At 43.4% G+C, this 18603-nt stretch overlaps 1 protein-coding gene across 1 annotated transcript in view; it reads left to right on the forward strand.

The window, feature by feature from the left end:
* The window catches only part of arhgap20 (Rho GTPase activating protein 20), a 29501-nt gene extending 16738 nt beyond the window's left edge, over nucleotides 1-12763 (forward strand). Inside the window, exons 10-15 of the mRNA XM_070914739.1 lie at nucleotides 1587-1777; nucleotides 2161-2325; nucleotides 3119-3228; nucleotides 3607-3796; nucleotides 8834-8948; nucleotides 10457-12763. Coding sequence (XP_070770840.1) covers nucleotides 1587-1777; nucleotides 2161-2325; nucleotides 3119-3228; nucleotides 3607-3796; nucleotides 8834-8948; nucleotides 10457-12165 — 2480 coding nt within the window. The 3' untranslated portion in view covers nucleotides 12166-12763. The remainder of the gene's footprint in view (nucleotides 1-1586; nucleotides 1778-2160; nucleotides 2326-3118; nucleotides 3229-3606; nucleotides 3797-8833; nucleotides 8949-10456) is intronic.
* Nucleotides 12764-18603: the final 5840 nt, after the last annotated feature.

Here is an 18603-nt window from a genome sequence, read left to right on the forward strand (position 1 = left end):
AGTCCGTCTTTGTTTCCTCACCCCCCCCCCCCCCCCCCCCCCCCCCCCAAAACTGTTGCCTGACTCGAGAGCTTTAATGATGTAACGCCTGATTTACAGTGAGGTCAACGCCTGCTGAGAAGTGCCGGAGCAGGCCAGTAATTCTGTTACTGTTGAACTTTGTTTAAGAGTGTATTTGGGCATAACGCCACGGCAGATCGTTGAATAATGAATTCTATGTGAGGTATGCCACATATTTTGTGGGCCCTTTTGGGCTGCTGGGTCCTCCACCCACTGAAGGAATCTTTCGTTTGTTAGGAAAGTCCCACCCTCGGATACAATCACAATCGCTTGATAACATAAATGTTATTCATTCCAAAATTGTTGGCAAGTCAAAGTTGCTACAATTAGATTTCACTACAGTGGCCCTTTAATTATTGATTTATTGCAGCGTTTGCAAATTGATTTATTGCACCAGTAGTTTAAGTAGAATTAGAATTAATGATTGTTCTCATTATCACATCATCTTTTGAATATTTTTCTGATAATCATCAAGATTATTTTTTAATCAATTCATCTTTCATGCCCATTACAAGTTCCCAGAGCCCAAGGGAACATTTTCACATCGCTTGTTTTATCCAATCATAAAACGATGATATAAACAGAGAAAAGCAGCAAATCATCACATTTCAAACACTGAAACCAGCAATGTTGATGACCTTAATGATTAATCATTTATCAAAATTGATTGATTTATTAACTGACTTATTTTTGGTGTCCCATGGCGACGACACACGTTTGAATCTCTGTTTCTCCTGTTGTTTGGTTTCACTCGGTTGAAGGTAGAAATTAGATAATGAATGTCTGCTGTACATTCTCATTAACATGCACTTCAACGCACAGACGGTATGCACTTTTATAACTGCAGAAACATGCTGAGCTGTTATGTCACAGAGAACATTTAGACGCAGTGAAGACAGACCTGCAGACAGACAGACCTGCAGACAGACAGACCTGCAGACAGACACTTCAACACAAACAACACAGGTAGACATTGTGACTTGGCACCGCTGAGCAAACACTCAACAAGGAACACAGTCACAAGCCTGAAGAGACACACAGAGCTCCATACATGCATATAGGCTTTCACACACAAAAGCACACATGGATAAACACAGACACCTACACACACACACACACACACACACAAATGTCAAATGAAATGGTGCTCTGGAGCTAGAGGGCATGTCTACATATGTTTCTCTCAAACACTGAATCAGTGGTTGTTTCTTCGTCTGTCTTTCTGACACTGTCTCATTGGTGTCTTTCTTTTTGCTCTCACTCTAGGGTGCGATTATTAAGCTGACGTTTAGTGGACAGACCAAGCATTCGTGTGGACTGTTAAACAATTCACAACCTTCTTTGTCTGGAAATCTAACCCAGAACGCAAAAAATAAATATTACAAAACAATTACATGGGCTGCAATTTAGCAGTTTGGTGAATGTGATGTGAACTCCAGTGACTTCAACATGAATTGCTCAAGCAAACAGCAGTTTGATTCTGTCTGAAACCACAGCTCACCTCTTCCTCTTCCTTCTCCCCGCAGAGCCCGGTCAGCAGAAGTCTTTTAAGAGAAAGAGGTCTCTGATCAACTGGCCTTTCTGGAGAGGCTCCAACACGCAGCTGGACGGCCTGCCCCTGTCCCCGACCTCGCTCTCCCCCACTCAGGGACGGCTGTTCGGACGACCCCTGAGCTCCGTCTGCTCTCCAGACCACGGCCTGCCCAAGCCTGTCATGGTGAGCGGAGTGGAGGTCACGTAGAGCAGCAGGAGGGGTCAGGACCCCCGTCTGGAGGGGTCACGGGAGGATTTGGGGTTTACCGTGTATTTGGGGAAAGGGAGATGTGGTGGTGTGGGGAATTAGGTTCACTTTTTTGCAGCTTTTGTCTGATATAGCGCTATCATTACTATTGTATACTGTATGTCTCAGATAAATGGTTTAAGTCGTAAATTTTGAATTGAAGAAATAATGAACAATGAATGATGCTGGAGCAATCCAGATACACACTGAAATAACCAATGGATTGTCTCCTGGAGTCACAAACAAAAAGAATATTTATAAAATAATATCATTTGAAGAGACTGCATGTAGGTAACCTTCCATCTCCCTGTTCCCTCCAGGACATGTTGGTGTTCCTGTACCTGGAGGGGCCGTACACCAGGGGCGTCTTCAGGCGGTCAGCTGGGGCCAAAGCCTGCCGGGAGCTTCGGGACAGGCTGGACAGTGGGACGGAGGACCCGGAGATCACACACCAGTCTGTGTTCGTCATCGCTGCTGTCCTCAAGGTACTGTAAGACACACACACACACACACACACACACTCAACCACACACAGCTCTGCCCCGTCTCGCTGGTTTGAAACCAGACAACAGAAAGCTGGAGCGACTGATGTGAGTCCAAAGTCACATAAATCCAGACAGGATAATCTGTCTCTGCACAGCCAGGCAGGCTGCCAGTCACACACACAAGGTGCTGCATTGTTCAGCATCCAGGCCAAACAGCCACCACAGCTTCGGGCATCCAGGGGGCAGCTGAGGTGGTTTGGGGTTTTATACAGAGCTGATTCATCTCCCTTCTTTGTTGTGCTTTACCTGTTTTCCGCACGGTGGACAAGGATTGTGCTCCCCTGAGACAGAAACAATGTTGTTGTTAATTAATAATTGACAGGAAATTAATGAACTATTTTACTTTTATACCTCATTACCTTGATGGCTATTTCTGTTAATTCCTCAAGGTGTTTCATGCACCAAATGACCTCATTTCTGTGGCACTCTGACTTATTTTATTCAAAATCTATGTAACTATATTAGAACTTTTGTATGGCTTATTGTTCACATATCTGATGAAGGTTGTTCAAACCGAAATGTTGTGTGAATTAAGGATGAAATAATCCTGACCCTTTTATTAAAGTGAAAATACAAAACATTTGCTGGATACAGCTTCTCAAATGCAAGATGTGAAGGTTTTGTGAGCAATTTCAAGGCATTACCTTGGCAATTCTTTTACATTTTACAGACTAAATCATTAACTCCGATCTCGATCATTGAACTCAAAATCTCTTTTCATTTTTGCATACAGGACTTCCTGCGAAATATCCCGGGCAGCATGCTGTATGTTGATCTGTATGACCAGTGGATGGATGTGATGGAGGGGGAGGGAGGGGAGGAGAGGATGTCAGCTGTCCAGAGGTAGGAACTCTCTCTTCAGATCCCAAAATACATCATACTTAATGCCAAATTCCAACTGCTAATTTTAGAGTAATAATATACAACATGTTGCTGTTGCACAGACACAACAAAGCCATACAGACAAACAAACCACATTCCTTTTGCTTAGGAAAATGAAAAACAAGTAACATGAAAGCAACAACGAAAATGTTTGTGGGGAAATTCTTGCGTAGCCTGAGATCAGCAAACAACAACACACACAGACAATGTAGAGAACAAGAACCAAGTGTTTTAGGATTTATTTATTTATGATTGCTGTTGTCATTTAGTTCACATGATGTCCATCTCCTACAATCCCTCCGTCACTTCTGTCTGACCCTCCTTTCTTCTCTCTCTCAGGTTGCTCCACCTCCTGCCCAGTGAGAACCTGCTTCTGCTGCGACACGTAGTTGCCGTGCTGCACTGTATCCAAGGCAACGCCCACGACAACCAGATGAACGCCTTCAACCTGTCCGTCTGCATCGCTCCCAGCATGCTTTGGGCTCCAGCGCCAAGCACTCCTGAGATGGAGGGGGAGGGCACCAAAAAGGTGAGGAGGAACACACAGACACACGATAAGGAATGTTTTAGCTAACGGAGCTAATTCTTCATATCAGGCAGATTCAATTGAACAGAATAGTTTTTGGAAATATGCGTATTTGCACGATTAGTTTATTAATCAGCATGTGAAATGTTCAAAAACAGTGAAAAAAATGCCATTCTCAGCTTCCCTCACACTTTTGTAGAGATTAAACAAACAAATCGTGTGAAAAGCAGTGGGCTGTAGCGATGCTGAATAATACCAGCGAACTGCTTCAGCATGAGTGTGTATGTACTGCTGTGATGAATGAAACACATGTGACCAGAGAGACAGGCGCCGTAAGAAGTTCTTACCGACATGGTATACTATACATGCACACACAATCTCTTGTCAGCCTCTTACCATTTGTCGGCAGACCGAAGGTTTCCCTGCGGATGTGAGTGTTGACCTCCGAGCAGGGGCTGACCCACTAACACACAGCCGTAAGACACACACACATGCTCAGTCACGTTCACATGTCACCACTGACAATCACTCATGAGCTAAAATCACAGCATTCTTACACTCTGCTGAGCTTGAAATCCCCGCGCTTAGAGCAAGACATGACAGGAAAGCTTCACAGTTTCATGCTGACTTACTCTCAAGCACACAGGAATATATAGTTTACTGCTTAGAGATTGTGTCACCATTAAAGGGTTGGTTCTCCTAAACTACAATAAAATCTTTTCATCTACCTTTGGTGGTATCTAGCCACGCAGATAGCAGTAAAACAGTGAAACAGTAACAGTGAAGCAGCATTGCTCACTCTTTCTCCCTCGTAACTTGGCCAGCCAGGCTAACCTGAAATTACTTAATTCCACGGCAGTGGCTGCGGCCAGAGCCCCCAGAGGAAGCCCCCTCGCCCACCAGAGTCCATCGTGTAGTCACTAAGACATAAAGCATACAAAGCTTTTTGATTTGTGGTCATTTTGGAAAGTTACAGTAATCGAGTTGCACACAGTCTCTGTGGGTGGCTGGTTTGCTTATCTTTTCAAACGTGTATATGTGTTTGTGTGTGTGTGTGTGTGTGTGTGTGTGTGTGTGTGTGTGCGCATGTGTGTGCATGAGGTGGTTGAGGTTCATTGAGAAAACATGCAAAGAATTTCCTCCAGAATCCTGAGGCCAAGTGTGTGTGTTTTAGCGGAAAATTGTGTTGCTGAAAGACCCCTCTCTTTCTCTCTTCACCCACACACACACACACACACACACACACACACACACACACACACACACACACACACACACACACACACACACACACACTTGTCAGCACAAATACCCTCAACAGCCGCAAATACCTAAATATCTCTTTCACAAATACTCCCCTGATAACACTTTCCCTCTTGCACACTGCTTGTTTGTGTGTGCAGCCTGAGCACAGGCGGCCTTTTTCTGGGAAAAAACTTCAAAAAATAACAAAGTGAGATTTCGACATTTCCCTCCTTGCGGTCGGAGCCGGGGGCCAATTTGATCTAGCGAGGGCCCCTGGCCGTGTAATGGCTAGTTTCCAACCTTGACTGGAGACACGTGAGCGCTCAGTTTTAGCCAATTCAGTTTAGTCTCCGTGTCCCTGCCTCCTTCATGCAGCATATAATTTAAATGTTTTTGGCTGAACGTAGCTGAGTGTCTGAGGTAAATACAGCTTTAGTCTGTGTATTACTTACAGAGAGACAAATCATTAAAAAGAATGTTGTTTTTCTCTTGAGCTTGGCTCTTGAAACTTTTACTTTTCGTTTTGTTTTTTGATTACAGTGACTTTTCTATATTACGGTATCCAATAGAGAACAGGGAAGTGATACGCAGGAAGCTCAATAGACTTTTCTTTGCAGACTGTTGGATGTATGTGTTGACTGATGACCTGAGAAATACTCAGAAATGACCCACTAACACACAGCTGTGACATCTCTTAATACCCGCCGCACACACCCACGCACATTTGCAGATAGTGTATATGCGCCATGTGTCCTGCAGCAGTATTGTATACTGTCTCAGTCATTGTAGAAAGTCCACTCTCAACCTGCATTCACACTGCAGACAAATACTTTGTAAATGATAAACAGCATTCTGTTGATTTTTTTTCCCTGTTTTTCTGAATGGTTGAGAGAGAGTTCAAGATAACATCCCATTGAGTTGAAGAAGAAGAAGCTGTTCTGAATGGGCTGTTGATGGATGGGTGAAAGTCTCCTGGATGCCCACAGGCTCTTTCAAGCTGTGCTCTGCAGCACGTAGCAGCCCTCTCTGAGTGACAGTGAGGGGAATGCTGAATGAGTGATCGAAGCAGGGCAGGAAGGCTAAATGAAAGAGGGAGAGTAGCAGGTAAGAAAGGAGTGAAGGGAAGCAGAGAGGAAAAGAGAGAAAGAGGAAAGGAAGAAGTAAAGAAGGCTTATTATTGTTCCTTTAATTCGTTTTTTTTGTTTTTTTTTAAACTGTATCATCATTAACAAAAGAGGAAGGAATACACCTTTTTTTTTTAGGCCTATTATTGAAGTGTTCTGACTTTCTTTGCTTAAAGTCCTGGATTTTTACATTTCTGCTGGATGTGTGAGAGGTGCTCACATGTAGTGGCTGTGGGGACATACAGTAACTAGAGAGGCATTTCACTCTCCAAAGAAACAAAAGTTCTCTGTAATTATGGGTTTGGGTCCGACTGGGCTGCTTCAGGTGTACTGTTCGAGAGTGTCCTCAACAACAGCACTGGTGATGAGCACAAGTCCAACAGTATTTTAATAACAATGATTCAGTTTATATTTAGGACATGCTCACATAGAAATGTAGTCACTTAAATACTGTTGAAACAACCTAGACATCTAAAAAAACCTTCACCTTCCAACCAAATGTTGCTCAGTCTCAGACTGGGACATGTAGACGTTTGACCTGTTTGACAGATTTGGTGATTTGCACCGTTGATTGCACACTGTTTTTTTAGTGATAGACACATTCTTACCAATTGCCAGTTGAATGCCTGTCAGATGATGTGTTGTTATTCAGGAGTGGGACAGTGGAATGTCGTTGTGCACTGAAAGCAAACAGAATAGCAACAATATCTAAAGGTGAACGATACCTGTTGTCAGAAACAGGTTTATTCTCTTAATAATGATTGGGTTGTTTCACCCTCCCTGAAGTAAATCACTGAAATGCCTCTGGGTTTTTTTTTTCAATGGTATATGAAGGCAGATAGTGAAATGGTAAACTGTGGGTAATCCACCTGCACTTTAGTAGTGTCAGCCATGTTGGAGGCAATGAGGAAGGTTCACAGACAGATTTGTGCATTCCTATTTGCTTGTTGTGTAAGTGTCTGCTAACTGTCACTGCAGGTCATGGATAGCAGAGCTGAGAGTTACCCATAATCCAGTGTGGCCTCAGGGCTTTCATACAGCAGCCATTAGCACATGTGGTATCTTAAGAGAGGTAGTGAACACACACAGGAGATCAAACCACAAGGTTAATGTTGCATTTGCTCTTTGGTAACAATTGTGAGGGATTAACGGTGTCTGGCTGCTAGAATGAAACTGCTCATTGAGTTATATAACTCTGAAAATACAGCTCTCATCTCCCGTCATCTGTCAGGTAAAATGTGAACCACTTTCGGATAATATCTTCCAGAGATCGTACTGTACCCTTTCGTCGTACCGCATTTGACCTGTTTGTCCAGTTTGTTTAGTGCTGCTCTGTCACTGTGTGTACGTTTTAGTTGTGACTGCAGATGAAAATTATCTTTAAGCTAGCTCTGGTACAATACATCAAATGGTGGGTAAAGTCATGTAACACATATGGACACCATACAGACATATGAACAGACAACATCTGGCCCAACAAACAAACAAACAAACAGGGAGGCCCTGAAGAGTGTTGGTCTCCTCTGTGTTTTCCATAGTGTCACAGCAGCAGAGCGACGGCAGGAAAAGCAACTCATTTATAAACACGACGGACAGATTTTAGTGGAAACTCTCCACAAATTGGGACATGACTCCAATGCTTCCCTGGCGTTAGCCGACTATTTGTGTTACAGGACGTCACATGTGTTTAGTAAATTGTGTCTGTTTAGTTTAAAAGGCGTTGGTTTTAGCCAAGTAATGTGATTTGTTTGAGGACATATTCCAACTGGGTTGATAATTCCCAAAAAGCAACAGACGCTGTTGGCATGTTTCAAAACTTTGACCTGTTGCAGTGTCAACTCTTTAAGAAAACAGCAGACAGTTCATATTGGAAGATCTTTGCAAAATGTCTAATTCCTTTGCTGTGATTTTGGTTATTTGCTCCTAAATGTGATGATCAATATAGTTAAATGCTTTATCTTAGAAGACATCGTAGAAAAAGCTACTGTCAAACACTCCCACACTGTATTAGTCTGTCTTGGTCATTCAACAAGCATTTGAGAAAGTGATAATCAAAGCCAATACATGATGTCATGTATTATTATCAGGACATTATCCAGGACTGGGAAGAAGAAGTTTGATGTTTTCTTGGGCGGTGTGGAATGCAAATACTCGACATCAGCGCAAACAAACGAACACAAACTTTTCTCAGGATGATAATATCTGACACACACACAAAAACACAACTTTATACAGCTGTTTGGAACTGATATCGCAAAGTTATTTAGGTCATGATTTCACAAAATAAAGCAGGCAGCAGCTACAGTAAAAGCAACTACACGCTAGTTTTATTTTCAATGTTTGAGCACGCAGTCATATCCATCTAATCAGTGTCAAAATGTTCAGTAGGCAGTGTGAGTATATTGCTCTCCATTTCAGTGTGTGTGTGGCGAGTTTACTCAACATGTTGAGCCGACATAGAAACTTAGAAACTGCATGTTTGCAGAATCACTGTCGAATTCTGGCTGCTTCCCCGAGGAATTACTTCAGCAAGGGAAGCATTTCATAAACAGGAACAGAATCACACTTTCGTCCAACTGTACAACAATGAAAACGATTGTCAGCAGCTGCAGCTGCCGCAAAGACAAGTCGAACGGCTCATGCTCTAACCAGGCGGTGTTTCTCCCTGCAGGTGTGTGAGCTTGTTCGCTTCCTCATAGAGAACTGCAGCAGCGTCCTGGGAGAGGACGTCACCTCGCTGTTCAGAAGCTTCAGCCAGAAGAGCAGCAGCAGTGACCACGGATCAGGTAACTGAGAGCCGCAGAGTAGAGGGGAATAAAGAGAGGAGAGGATATGAACAGAAAATGAATGAAAGAAGAATCGAGATTGATTGAACCATTTTAAAGATTGGGGACAAGACTGTGACCTGGGCTTCTACCCAGAATTCCCACTTCTGTTCTTTCACCACTGAAATGACATGCACAGTCTCCATCCCATCATTTATATCAGCTCATAATACCAACAGTCACATTTCAAATTCAGTTCTGTTACCTGTTCATGTGGAGATGAAGGGTTGAGAAGGTCAGTAACATGACAGCAAACAACAACAGCGAAGAAACATGTAAATATCTGAATATTTTACACTGTTTGCTACCTGATTAACCACTTGAAAGTCCCACAATGTCGTGTCTCGTTGGATATGTTAGATTGTACATAAAAAGGACAAAACTCCAACAAAAACTTTTTTTTTTAAATGCAATTCTTAATCAAAGCGCTTTTTTTCGGTTTTGAGTCAATAATACATGCAATGAGTCTGTAAAGCAAAAATGTGCACACATAATATCTTTTTGTGACCTTCAAAAGAAACTTCTTATCCATTTTGGAATAAGGAGAAGCAGTAAAAGCAAAATCAGACAACACTGAGTATTGGATGTAGTTCTTAATGCGGGTCAGGATCAAGGTCAAAGTCTTAATCAAAGTGTGTGTGTGGCTTCTTTTTTTCTAAAAGTGCTTCTTAACTGACAATGCTTCAGTTTGTTACACCTCAAAATATTATACCAAGGTGGTTTGAGACTGACTAGCTCACTGTGTGTGTATGTGTGTGTGTGTGTGTGTGTGTGTCTAATTAAATGGCCTAGGCTCTTTCAGGCCTGTTGATTGGGGTCAGCAGATCGACCTGCAGTAATTTCAGTGATTGCCAGGGTCACAGGTGCTGATTAACACAGCATTGAATCTCCTCATTCATAAATAGCTCTAACTTTCTTCCTCGCTCTATAAATAACCACCAGAGGTCACCCAGCAGGACGACGCTTTGTCCCCTGTTCTCCTCGTCTCCAGCAGTGAACTGTGTTCATTCAGTTCGGTTGTCAAGGTTCTTAGTTTCTCTCAGACTTTTTTTTTTTTAGCTTTGTGGATGAAGTTTCTGCCAAGGGAGAGCAGCAGAATGTGGGAGATGTATTAATGGTTTTTATTGCATTTGTTGGTGTAGGTTTGTTGTGCAAATATATGAAGTCTGCCTGAACTTGGATTGCTAATTTGGTAGCTAGTAGGTGGACCCTAAATTGCAGGATGCTTGCATGAAAGGGGATGTCTGAAAACGCTGTATAATTGTATAATTTGAGGATGAATTTACCATTACAGGAAATGTGATGGTAAAGTAAGACCGGCAAGTAAAGTCTTTGTATTTAGTTTTCTAAATTGTTGTGTTTCTTTGTGTATTTTTGGGTTAAATTTGACTCTCTTCTCTTTCTTTTATTCCTTCATCTTCCTCCTCATCCATCACTTTATCTATCACTTTCCGTCTTTCTCTTCCCAGATGTGTCATCCTTCCAGATGAACGACTCGTCTTACGACAGTCTGGAGAACGAGCTGAACGACGACCCTGAGTCTCCCTACCAGGAACAGCTGCCCCTTCGTGACAAGGACAAGCCCGACAGCCGCAGCCGTGACTCCGTCATCACCCTCAGTGACTGTGACCCTGATCCCGACCCCGAGACCGACCTCCTGTTGCAGCTCCCCCCGCTGGCCAGGCCCAGGAGATTCAGCCCTGCAGTTCGACAGCTGCGCAACCGCCAGGCCAACGGCCCGTCACAGGGTCCCAGGAGGCTGAGGAGGAGTTCAGAGCCCGCCTTGACCCTGGCAAGCACACCGCCCTCGGGCACAGTGACCGTTCACGGCGATAACCACTGTCTACCAGTAAGGAAGGCGAGTTATGATGCTGCCATGGAGGGGGAGGGAGAGGAGGACGAGGTGTTTCTTGACCAGGGGCTGAGCGGGCTGCAGCTGAAGGAGGAGGAAGAGGATGGATGTGAGAAGGGAGGAGCCAAAGTCCAAAATGGTGGACGGAGGAAGATGAAGCACGCCCCTCCGCCTCCGCTGCGATTGGACGCCAGCTGTTCAAGTCTGTCGTCACCGGCAACCTCACCCACAGGCTCCTCCCTCAGCTCTTTAGACTCCGCCTTCTCACAGTACTCTACTGACTATGCCACCAATGGGGCGATTCCATTGGCTGAGCCTGCTCCTCTGTCCCCTCTCTTTCCTGGACGGCCCCAGGTGTCACCCAGGGGCTCTCCTCCTCAGAGGGAAGCTCCGCCTCATTGGCCACACCTCAACCAGCCCCCTCGGACCAGCCAAACCCCCCCTCACCCTCATGGCCTCCACCCTAACATGTGGCTCAAGAAGGACCGCCGCCTCTCATTAAGGCAGCCTGATAATGGACACACAGAGGAGGACTTGCCTGTGCTAAATGGGAAAACCCACCCAACCAGTAATGGCTACTCCGTCTGTTCTCAGGAGGCCGTGGTGACGAACCGAAACTGCCAACGGAGATCCAGCAGCCCTCCGTCCTACCAGCAGGCTCTGCTGCAGCTGCAGCGCAGCCGCTCTCCTTTCTACAGGGGGATAGAGAAACCTCTGACGGTCAGAGAGCTGAGGCAGCTCCATGACCAGACCTGCACCAACAGACCCCCAATCCCATCCCCCCCTAACAACCCCAAACCACACACAGGAAGTGAGGTCACACCGAGGCTGGCTAGAAATGAGTGCATGCAGCCCCCACAGGGTGTTTTCTTTGGACAGAGCACCACCACTCTGGTCCTCCAGAGGCAAAAGTCCCACTTGTTAACTCCGGCCATGGAGGGACACAAAGGGACGAGGACTCTTCCCCATCCCCGCCGAGCATCTGACCCTGCCAAGGTCACTGCAAACTCTAACCCCTCCTCCAGCCTCACCCTGGACAGACCTCGCACTTCTAAAGGTCAGCCCCAAGATGGCGGCCTGAGAGTGTCAGAGGTGGAGCCCAACCACACCGAGCCACGCTTCTGCCTGTCTCCCTCCGCCACCCGGGCCGTAAGGGACTACTTTTCCTCCCAGGATCAGGAGGATGCAGATGCCTGCCTGCGGAGGAGTCAGGAGGTGGCACTGGCTATCGTGCAGGGTAAGAGGGAATGGCAGAGCAGGCGGTGCAGTGACCCACGAGTGGACGACTTTGACCAGCTTTTTTTTGCAGAAGAGTCATACGTGTAAATAAGAACTTTGTACAGACAAACTGTGTATGAGAGACTGGTTTTTACCTGATATGTTCACTTGTATACAACTGTGTTAATTGTTGACGTGATAATATTCCTCCATATACTCCTTTTTCCTTCTGGCAGCAGTAGTCAGCACAATACAAAAAGGTGTTGCAGTTTACTATAACGGTACAGCCAAGGTTTTAATATTGTAAAAGGTACAGATGCACTTCCTGCTTTCGTGTCTCACCTCCTTGTAATAGTAAACTGTTGAAATTAACCATGAAATTGACATCTGGCAAACAGTAGACTGAAAAGTTTGAAGTTGTTGGTTATAATCTACAATATTTTGCAGTGACGGTGCTTTGTAGCACTACAGTTGGGATCCTCAAAAAAATGATTTACTGAGTAGCGATTCCTGATTCTATGAATTCCTTACAGAGAAGATGTGAAGAAACAATGGGTTTAATTGGACATCTGGATCCCTGAACAATCATTAAAGCTGCAGCGTTGCAGCTCTTGTGCCAAAATCTGGTTCCTCTGGGAGATATTTTTGTCTGGCAGTGTGTCCTTGTTTTGCCTTCGGAATGTGTCGTTGCTCTTTCAGCACATGAAGAAAAAATGAAGGAAGATGAATTCTTCAGAAATGGAAAGGAAAAGGACAAAGAAGGTCTTTTTTTCATCCGCTGGAAGCTTGTGAAATGAAAATACATTTTTACCAAATCTAGCAGAAAATCTATAAAACCTGATGGGAAATCAAGGCCATGACACATTTTTGTACTCTGATTTTAACAGCAAGACATGCAAAATCTTATTTACAATGTGACTAAAGCTGCATGAATATTCAGACTTCATCATCATACATAAAGAAACTCACCAAGGTCATAAATGTTTTAGGGGATACAAATGTTGGCACAGCAAATGTTTGTTAACCCTGTTCTCTGTAGCAGTAATGACAATAACAATATGGTCATGATGACTGCTATGACTTCATGCAAATACCATGAACATGCTGTGATGTTTACTGGAGTGCCAGAGGAGGGACGCTTTAGGACAGATGCCCCTGCTGTACATACTTATTCCTCAAGAAAACAAAACATCTTAGACTTAGACCTGTTATTGCATCTGTAAAGTGAAACATTTTTCCTCAGAGAGTTTGTCTGTCTGAATCAGTGAATTAATAGGGCCGGTATTTATTCATATGAGCCGAGTTTCCAGACACACAACACACAGTGAGCTCTGGTTTATATCTCTGTGACCTGGGAGGGAGGGGTGTTGATATGTGTGTTTGTGTCTGTGTGAAAGAAAGTCAGAATGTTGTTGAATATGATCATTGACAGTGTGTCCTGAGCAGGAATGTGAAAAAAAAAAACGTGCCATTGAGGGAGAACTCTTCTTTATTCTTGCTTTTATAGCACTTCATTATTCTCACCAAGAATGACAAGGACACAGCCTGTTGTGTGTGTGTGTGTGTGTGTGTGTGTGTGTGTGTTGAGTTGAATGCACCATTTAAACACAGTTTCTCTAACTGTTGTATGTTTTGTCCGTAGTAATATGATCTTTTTGTTCCAGTGCTGCCGTCATTGCAGTGCTGATTTCATAGGTGACACTTAACAATAAATGACCTTATTTAACTGTGCATTCATTTACAGGAAAGTAAAAGAAACGTTTTAGATAATATATTCTTTACACAATGACACAGTATTAACACAGTATCATTATGAACTTAACATAGGATCACACGCTGGAATAAGGCCATTGTCATGTTAAGTGTTGCCATTTTAAATGGTCTCAAAAAGTACGTTATCCTGTATTATTAATATTATAATTGTTATCTCCATTACAGTGAATTGTGTTTAACGTGTATAGTTCTGCATATTTATGATACAGAAGTATATTATTATATATAAATATATTATCTTGTTACTTTGGTGTGTTGTGTTGTGTGAGAAAATCAAATGTGTATTTTTGTACATGCCAATTCTGCTGCTGCTGTCTCTATAGAAAGTATATTTGCTACAAAACGCACCATTTGTATATTGTGTACATCTGATGTCTAATGCTCACGAGAACAAAATATCATTGATTTTAATAAATGTTGCTCTTGTGAAACTACTCTGCAGATCAAACTGAATGTGTTATTTGGTGTGCACTCGAAGCATGTAGTGTTTCTGCAGGGCGGGTCAGTAAGGGACACTTTCATCAAGGAACTGAACATTTATAGCAAATGGTTACACAGTTAGATTTGGTGGGAAAGACTCTTTGGGGGACTGGGAGCAGCAGCAACTTAGTTTGAACTAAAAGCAGCTTCAACACAAGGAGGAGGTGGTGGAGAGATCTGCAGCAGCAAACAGCTCTGGCATTAGTATATCAGCATATTAATAGTGAGAAGAATCTGGTTATAATGGTTATGATGCATGCATGCATAAATGTGATTGAATGTTACTAGTCAGCTACAGTAGTAGCCAAACAGCTGATTAATGAGCCATGGATGGTGAAGCATGAATGAAGCCGCCAATCAGCTAATACGACCGTGACTTCAGTGCTCTGCTGGAAGTAATGTTTTGCTCCATTTTTAAGGGAGATCTGGCATAAAGCTCCATGAAAGAGGCGAACACGTATTCTACGATAATTCAAAAAGGAGGAGTCAGTTAAAATGGGGACTCATTCACTAAATTAATGAAAATGTAAATACAAAACATATACACTACACTGTTAGTGTGCTGAAACAATTGATAGTTTTGTGTCTGTTCATGATCAAACCTTGAGCTTACATTGTCCAGCCAGGTGACATGAGTTCTACAGAGGAAGAGACCTACATGCAGGGATGGAAAGAGCACCAGAATATTTTACTCGAGCAAAAGTAAAATGTACTCAGATGAGTAAGTAATGAAGTAGTTTAAGTAGGTCAGTTAAAATGTACTAGTTTTAACAGATAATGTTATGCGATGCAACTATTAAATGAAAGAACACCTTTAGGCTACAAAATGTGAGTGCGCAAACATGTCAACGGAGGACCAGATTGACGGAGCTAACAGGGTCTGAAGGTATCCAGATTATGCAAGAAACTCAAGTTCACCACCTCTGTGCCTCAGGTCTAACAACCTGTGTGTGAGCGAAGTCAAAGGAAAGCCTGCGGACATGTTGGACACGGCATGTAACAACCAGCTGTAAAACAGGATTGATGCTGCCGCCATCAAATAACAACAGGAATCCTTTGAAGGGAACAAACTGTACCAGAAATGTCAAGAAGTCTTGTGAAATGTTTACTGGTGTTATGTTAGAGTTCACTCTCTCTGTGTCCTCTGAGACCTGGAAAATGATGTAAGCAGGGAGGGGAGCTGGTGACTGCTGGTATTTATAGCCCAACATACCTGGCTGCTGGTTTACCTGCTACGCACACACACAGCTAAAGTGAAAATGTACAAGAACACGATGACTTCATGATGTGATAAGTAATAATCATTTATACAACTTATTTTATCTTACCATGGCCTCTTGGTAAAGGCTACTCTTGATTTGTGGAGCCCAGAACTATCAAAATGAAAACTATGCACTATGGTCATAAATTAAAATACAAGAAGTAAACTCTAGAAAGCACTTCATACATAATTTATGACTCCGATAGAGAGAAATTACAACATAAAAGCAAGTCTGTAATAAAATAAAATCATATGTGAGGACATTTAAATCCACCAAATGGCAGGTACGCACAGTCTGTCCTCATCCAGCGTTGAGCTACGTGTGGAGCCAATCAGCTTCTGAATCTTTCAACTTCACACTGATCCACAGAGACTTTTCACATCTGCAGCAGCTGTGGGATCACGTACAGCTGTATCAGCCTGGTTTCTGCTCTGGTTCCCATTCTGTGCTGGTCCAGCAGAAAGCAGAGCAAATCAGATCAGGGTGAGGGGTTCCATTCCCGCTGGGGCGAACCAACTGCACTGTACATGACTACCATGTGCTTTTGATAAAACATTACCATGTCTCTTATTATGTGCTGCTGAGTTTGTAGAGCAGGTCAGCAGCTGAACCTTCAACCCCACAATGATCCACAATGCACCTCACCTGCATCTGGGGCAGCTTTGTGCGCTTTTCTAATTCTACACCAAAAATCCTACGTTTTGAGCATCAAAACATTCACCGCACGTACGTTCTTCAGGTGGCTGTGAAGAGTTTGCAGCTTCCTCTTTTGCAGAGAACAGCCGCTGTAGTCAGCTTAGACTCCAAAGCCAAAAGAATGGCCATAAATTACTGCCGCAGCATAATCCACTTCATGGTTAGCTGTTTGTGTTGAGCATTTGTCATGTTATGTTGAAACAATGTACAACATACTGAGCGTACAGACAGACAACAAAGAAACAGATTATGCTACAGGAGGGATTTGAGTTTCTCAAGGGCTTTTTTTTTAGTTGTGAAACTGGGTCACCTTCGTATTTCAATGTAACCACTACAGCCTCACAGCAAGAAGGTCTAGGGCTGCGTCAAACTCTCGGGAGCCACCTTTCAAGCCTGTAAGCAGTGTTTTGATACTCCAAACATAAGTTTCCGGTGGAGTATTTCTTCATGTTTGCTTTCTTGTTGGCGTTTTTACTTTGCTGCTGGCTTTACAGGTGCAGTTCACACTCTCAGACCCTCAGCTGCCCTCCTGGCAACAAAAGTTTGCTTTTGTTTTCAGAAGGATGATAAGGGAGTTTTAGGGCCGCTTGGCTTCTCGGTTAGATTCCTCTGCCAGCTCGTAGCTCCCTGTACAATGAGGTCACGCCTGATACGATCTATCCCACTCATGAATTTCAGTCAAAACAGCAATTAGTCGTGTTTTCCTCCCTACGCTATACTGTTGACCCACTCCGAAAAGCATGCAACTCCCTGCGCAGGAACCCTGGTGATATTCCCACATATTGTTTTTCAGTTGTGTTGCAATGAAAAGCAGGCTTGAGTAAACTCCCCCTTTAAGGCCCACGGGACCCTCCATCTGATGTCGATTAAGTTTGTATGTGCAAAATCCCAAAATAATGGCACTGACAGAGGAATGTCTCCGTGCCAACTTGCATCCTGTTTTACAATCTTATCCCATGTGATGGAAGTAGCTGCTGTAAAATAAAAAAATAAAAAACAAGCGTATTTTAGCATTGTTTCCTTCCAAGCTGGAACCCACAAAATATGATTGTGTGGTGGTTTATGGACCATTTGAAGAAAAACATGTCAGTTTTTTGTTTGACATTTTTACATCTAAATACCACCAATTCCACGTGCAGCTCAGAAGAATTTAAGACCTCCAACAAAGTTCAGTTACATAAGGAGAGAAGATTTATGTGTTAGGAAAGAGGACTGAAGGAAATGTGATGCCGAGAGACAAAGACACCTGTCAGAGAGACGGTGAAGAAGATATATGTGCGTTTTTGTGTTATCTTTTCTGTCTGTTTGTGTACGTGAAAGTGTGTATTCCTGTGCATGTATATGTCCAGGTATGCACATTTCTGTGTATGTGAATGTGTGTCTGTTTGTACTCCATGTTCCCTCCATTGAATACTTATTGTGCGTGAAATTCTCTGTGCACTCACATGGACACATAAAATGTTGAGGGTGGTGGTGTCATGTAAAAAAGGGACATATCAGTGCATATGTGACTTGTTTGAATGTGACGCTGCAGCTTACCATTTCATGTAGTCAGTGTTAGTCTTTCTTCATCCTTGTTTGTGAATGTTGCTCTAATGCTGACAGATGCTGAGGTTGACTGCCTCAGATGTGACATGTAGAAAATTCTTTGGGAAAAGCCCAAGTATGAATCCCCAACGTTTGGTGTTTGTCCCCCACAGAGCTGGCCGGTGCTTAAACTGCACACACCCGTACTGCTGTGAGGCAGCTTGGATAAAAGCTTCCAACATTAGATGGACTTTGTGGCTACAAATGACCCTGCAGACTTTTCCTCTCATCTACAAAGGCTGGAGTCTCTATTGGACTCCTGCCCACAGCTCCCTTTTGAACAATTATTCCCCATCCTCTCTGCACACCAATAATACGCACATTTCTCATGACACACTCACAAACACAAACATTTAAGCACATACTTTCAGTAGATCTCTGCCTCAAACAACGTGTCAAATCATTATATTAACAGGTAAATGTGGACACACACACATTGACACTTCAGTCTCTTATCTGCAACATGGGGACACCTCAGGATGGCTTCCCTGAGGTTTTCCACTTGCTGGTGTGTATGCTTTTTTATTTGTGTCCTTTTCATGTGTGCGCTGGTGAAGGTGGGTGGGAGGGCACATGAGTCTGACCTTTGCTGGCATGAAAAGAAACGGATTAGGCCAAACTTTCATCTACCCCTTTGTTATCACCACCAACGCTCTTATCGATGTTCCCCATTACATAAATGCCAAAATGCTTTGAAGATCCTTTTTTTCCACTGTGACAGGGGGACCCCAGAATATTCCTTGGGGAA

Source organism: Enoplosus armatus, chromosome 11 (assembly GCF_043641665.1).
Source record: "Enoplosus armatus isolate fEnoArm2 chromosome 11, fEnoArm2.hap1, whole genome shotgun sequence".
Lineage (NCBI taxonomy): Eukaryota > Metazoa > Chordata > Actinopteri > Centrarchiformes > Enoplosidae > Enoplosus > Enoplosus armatus.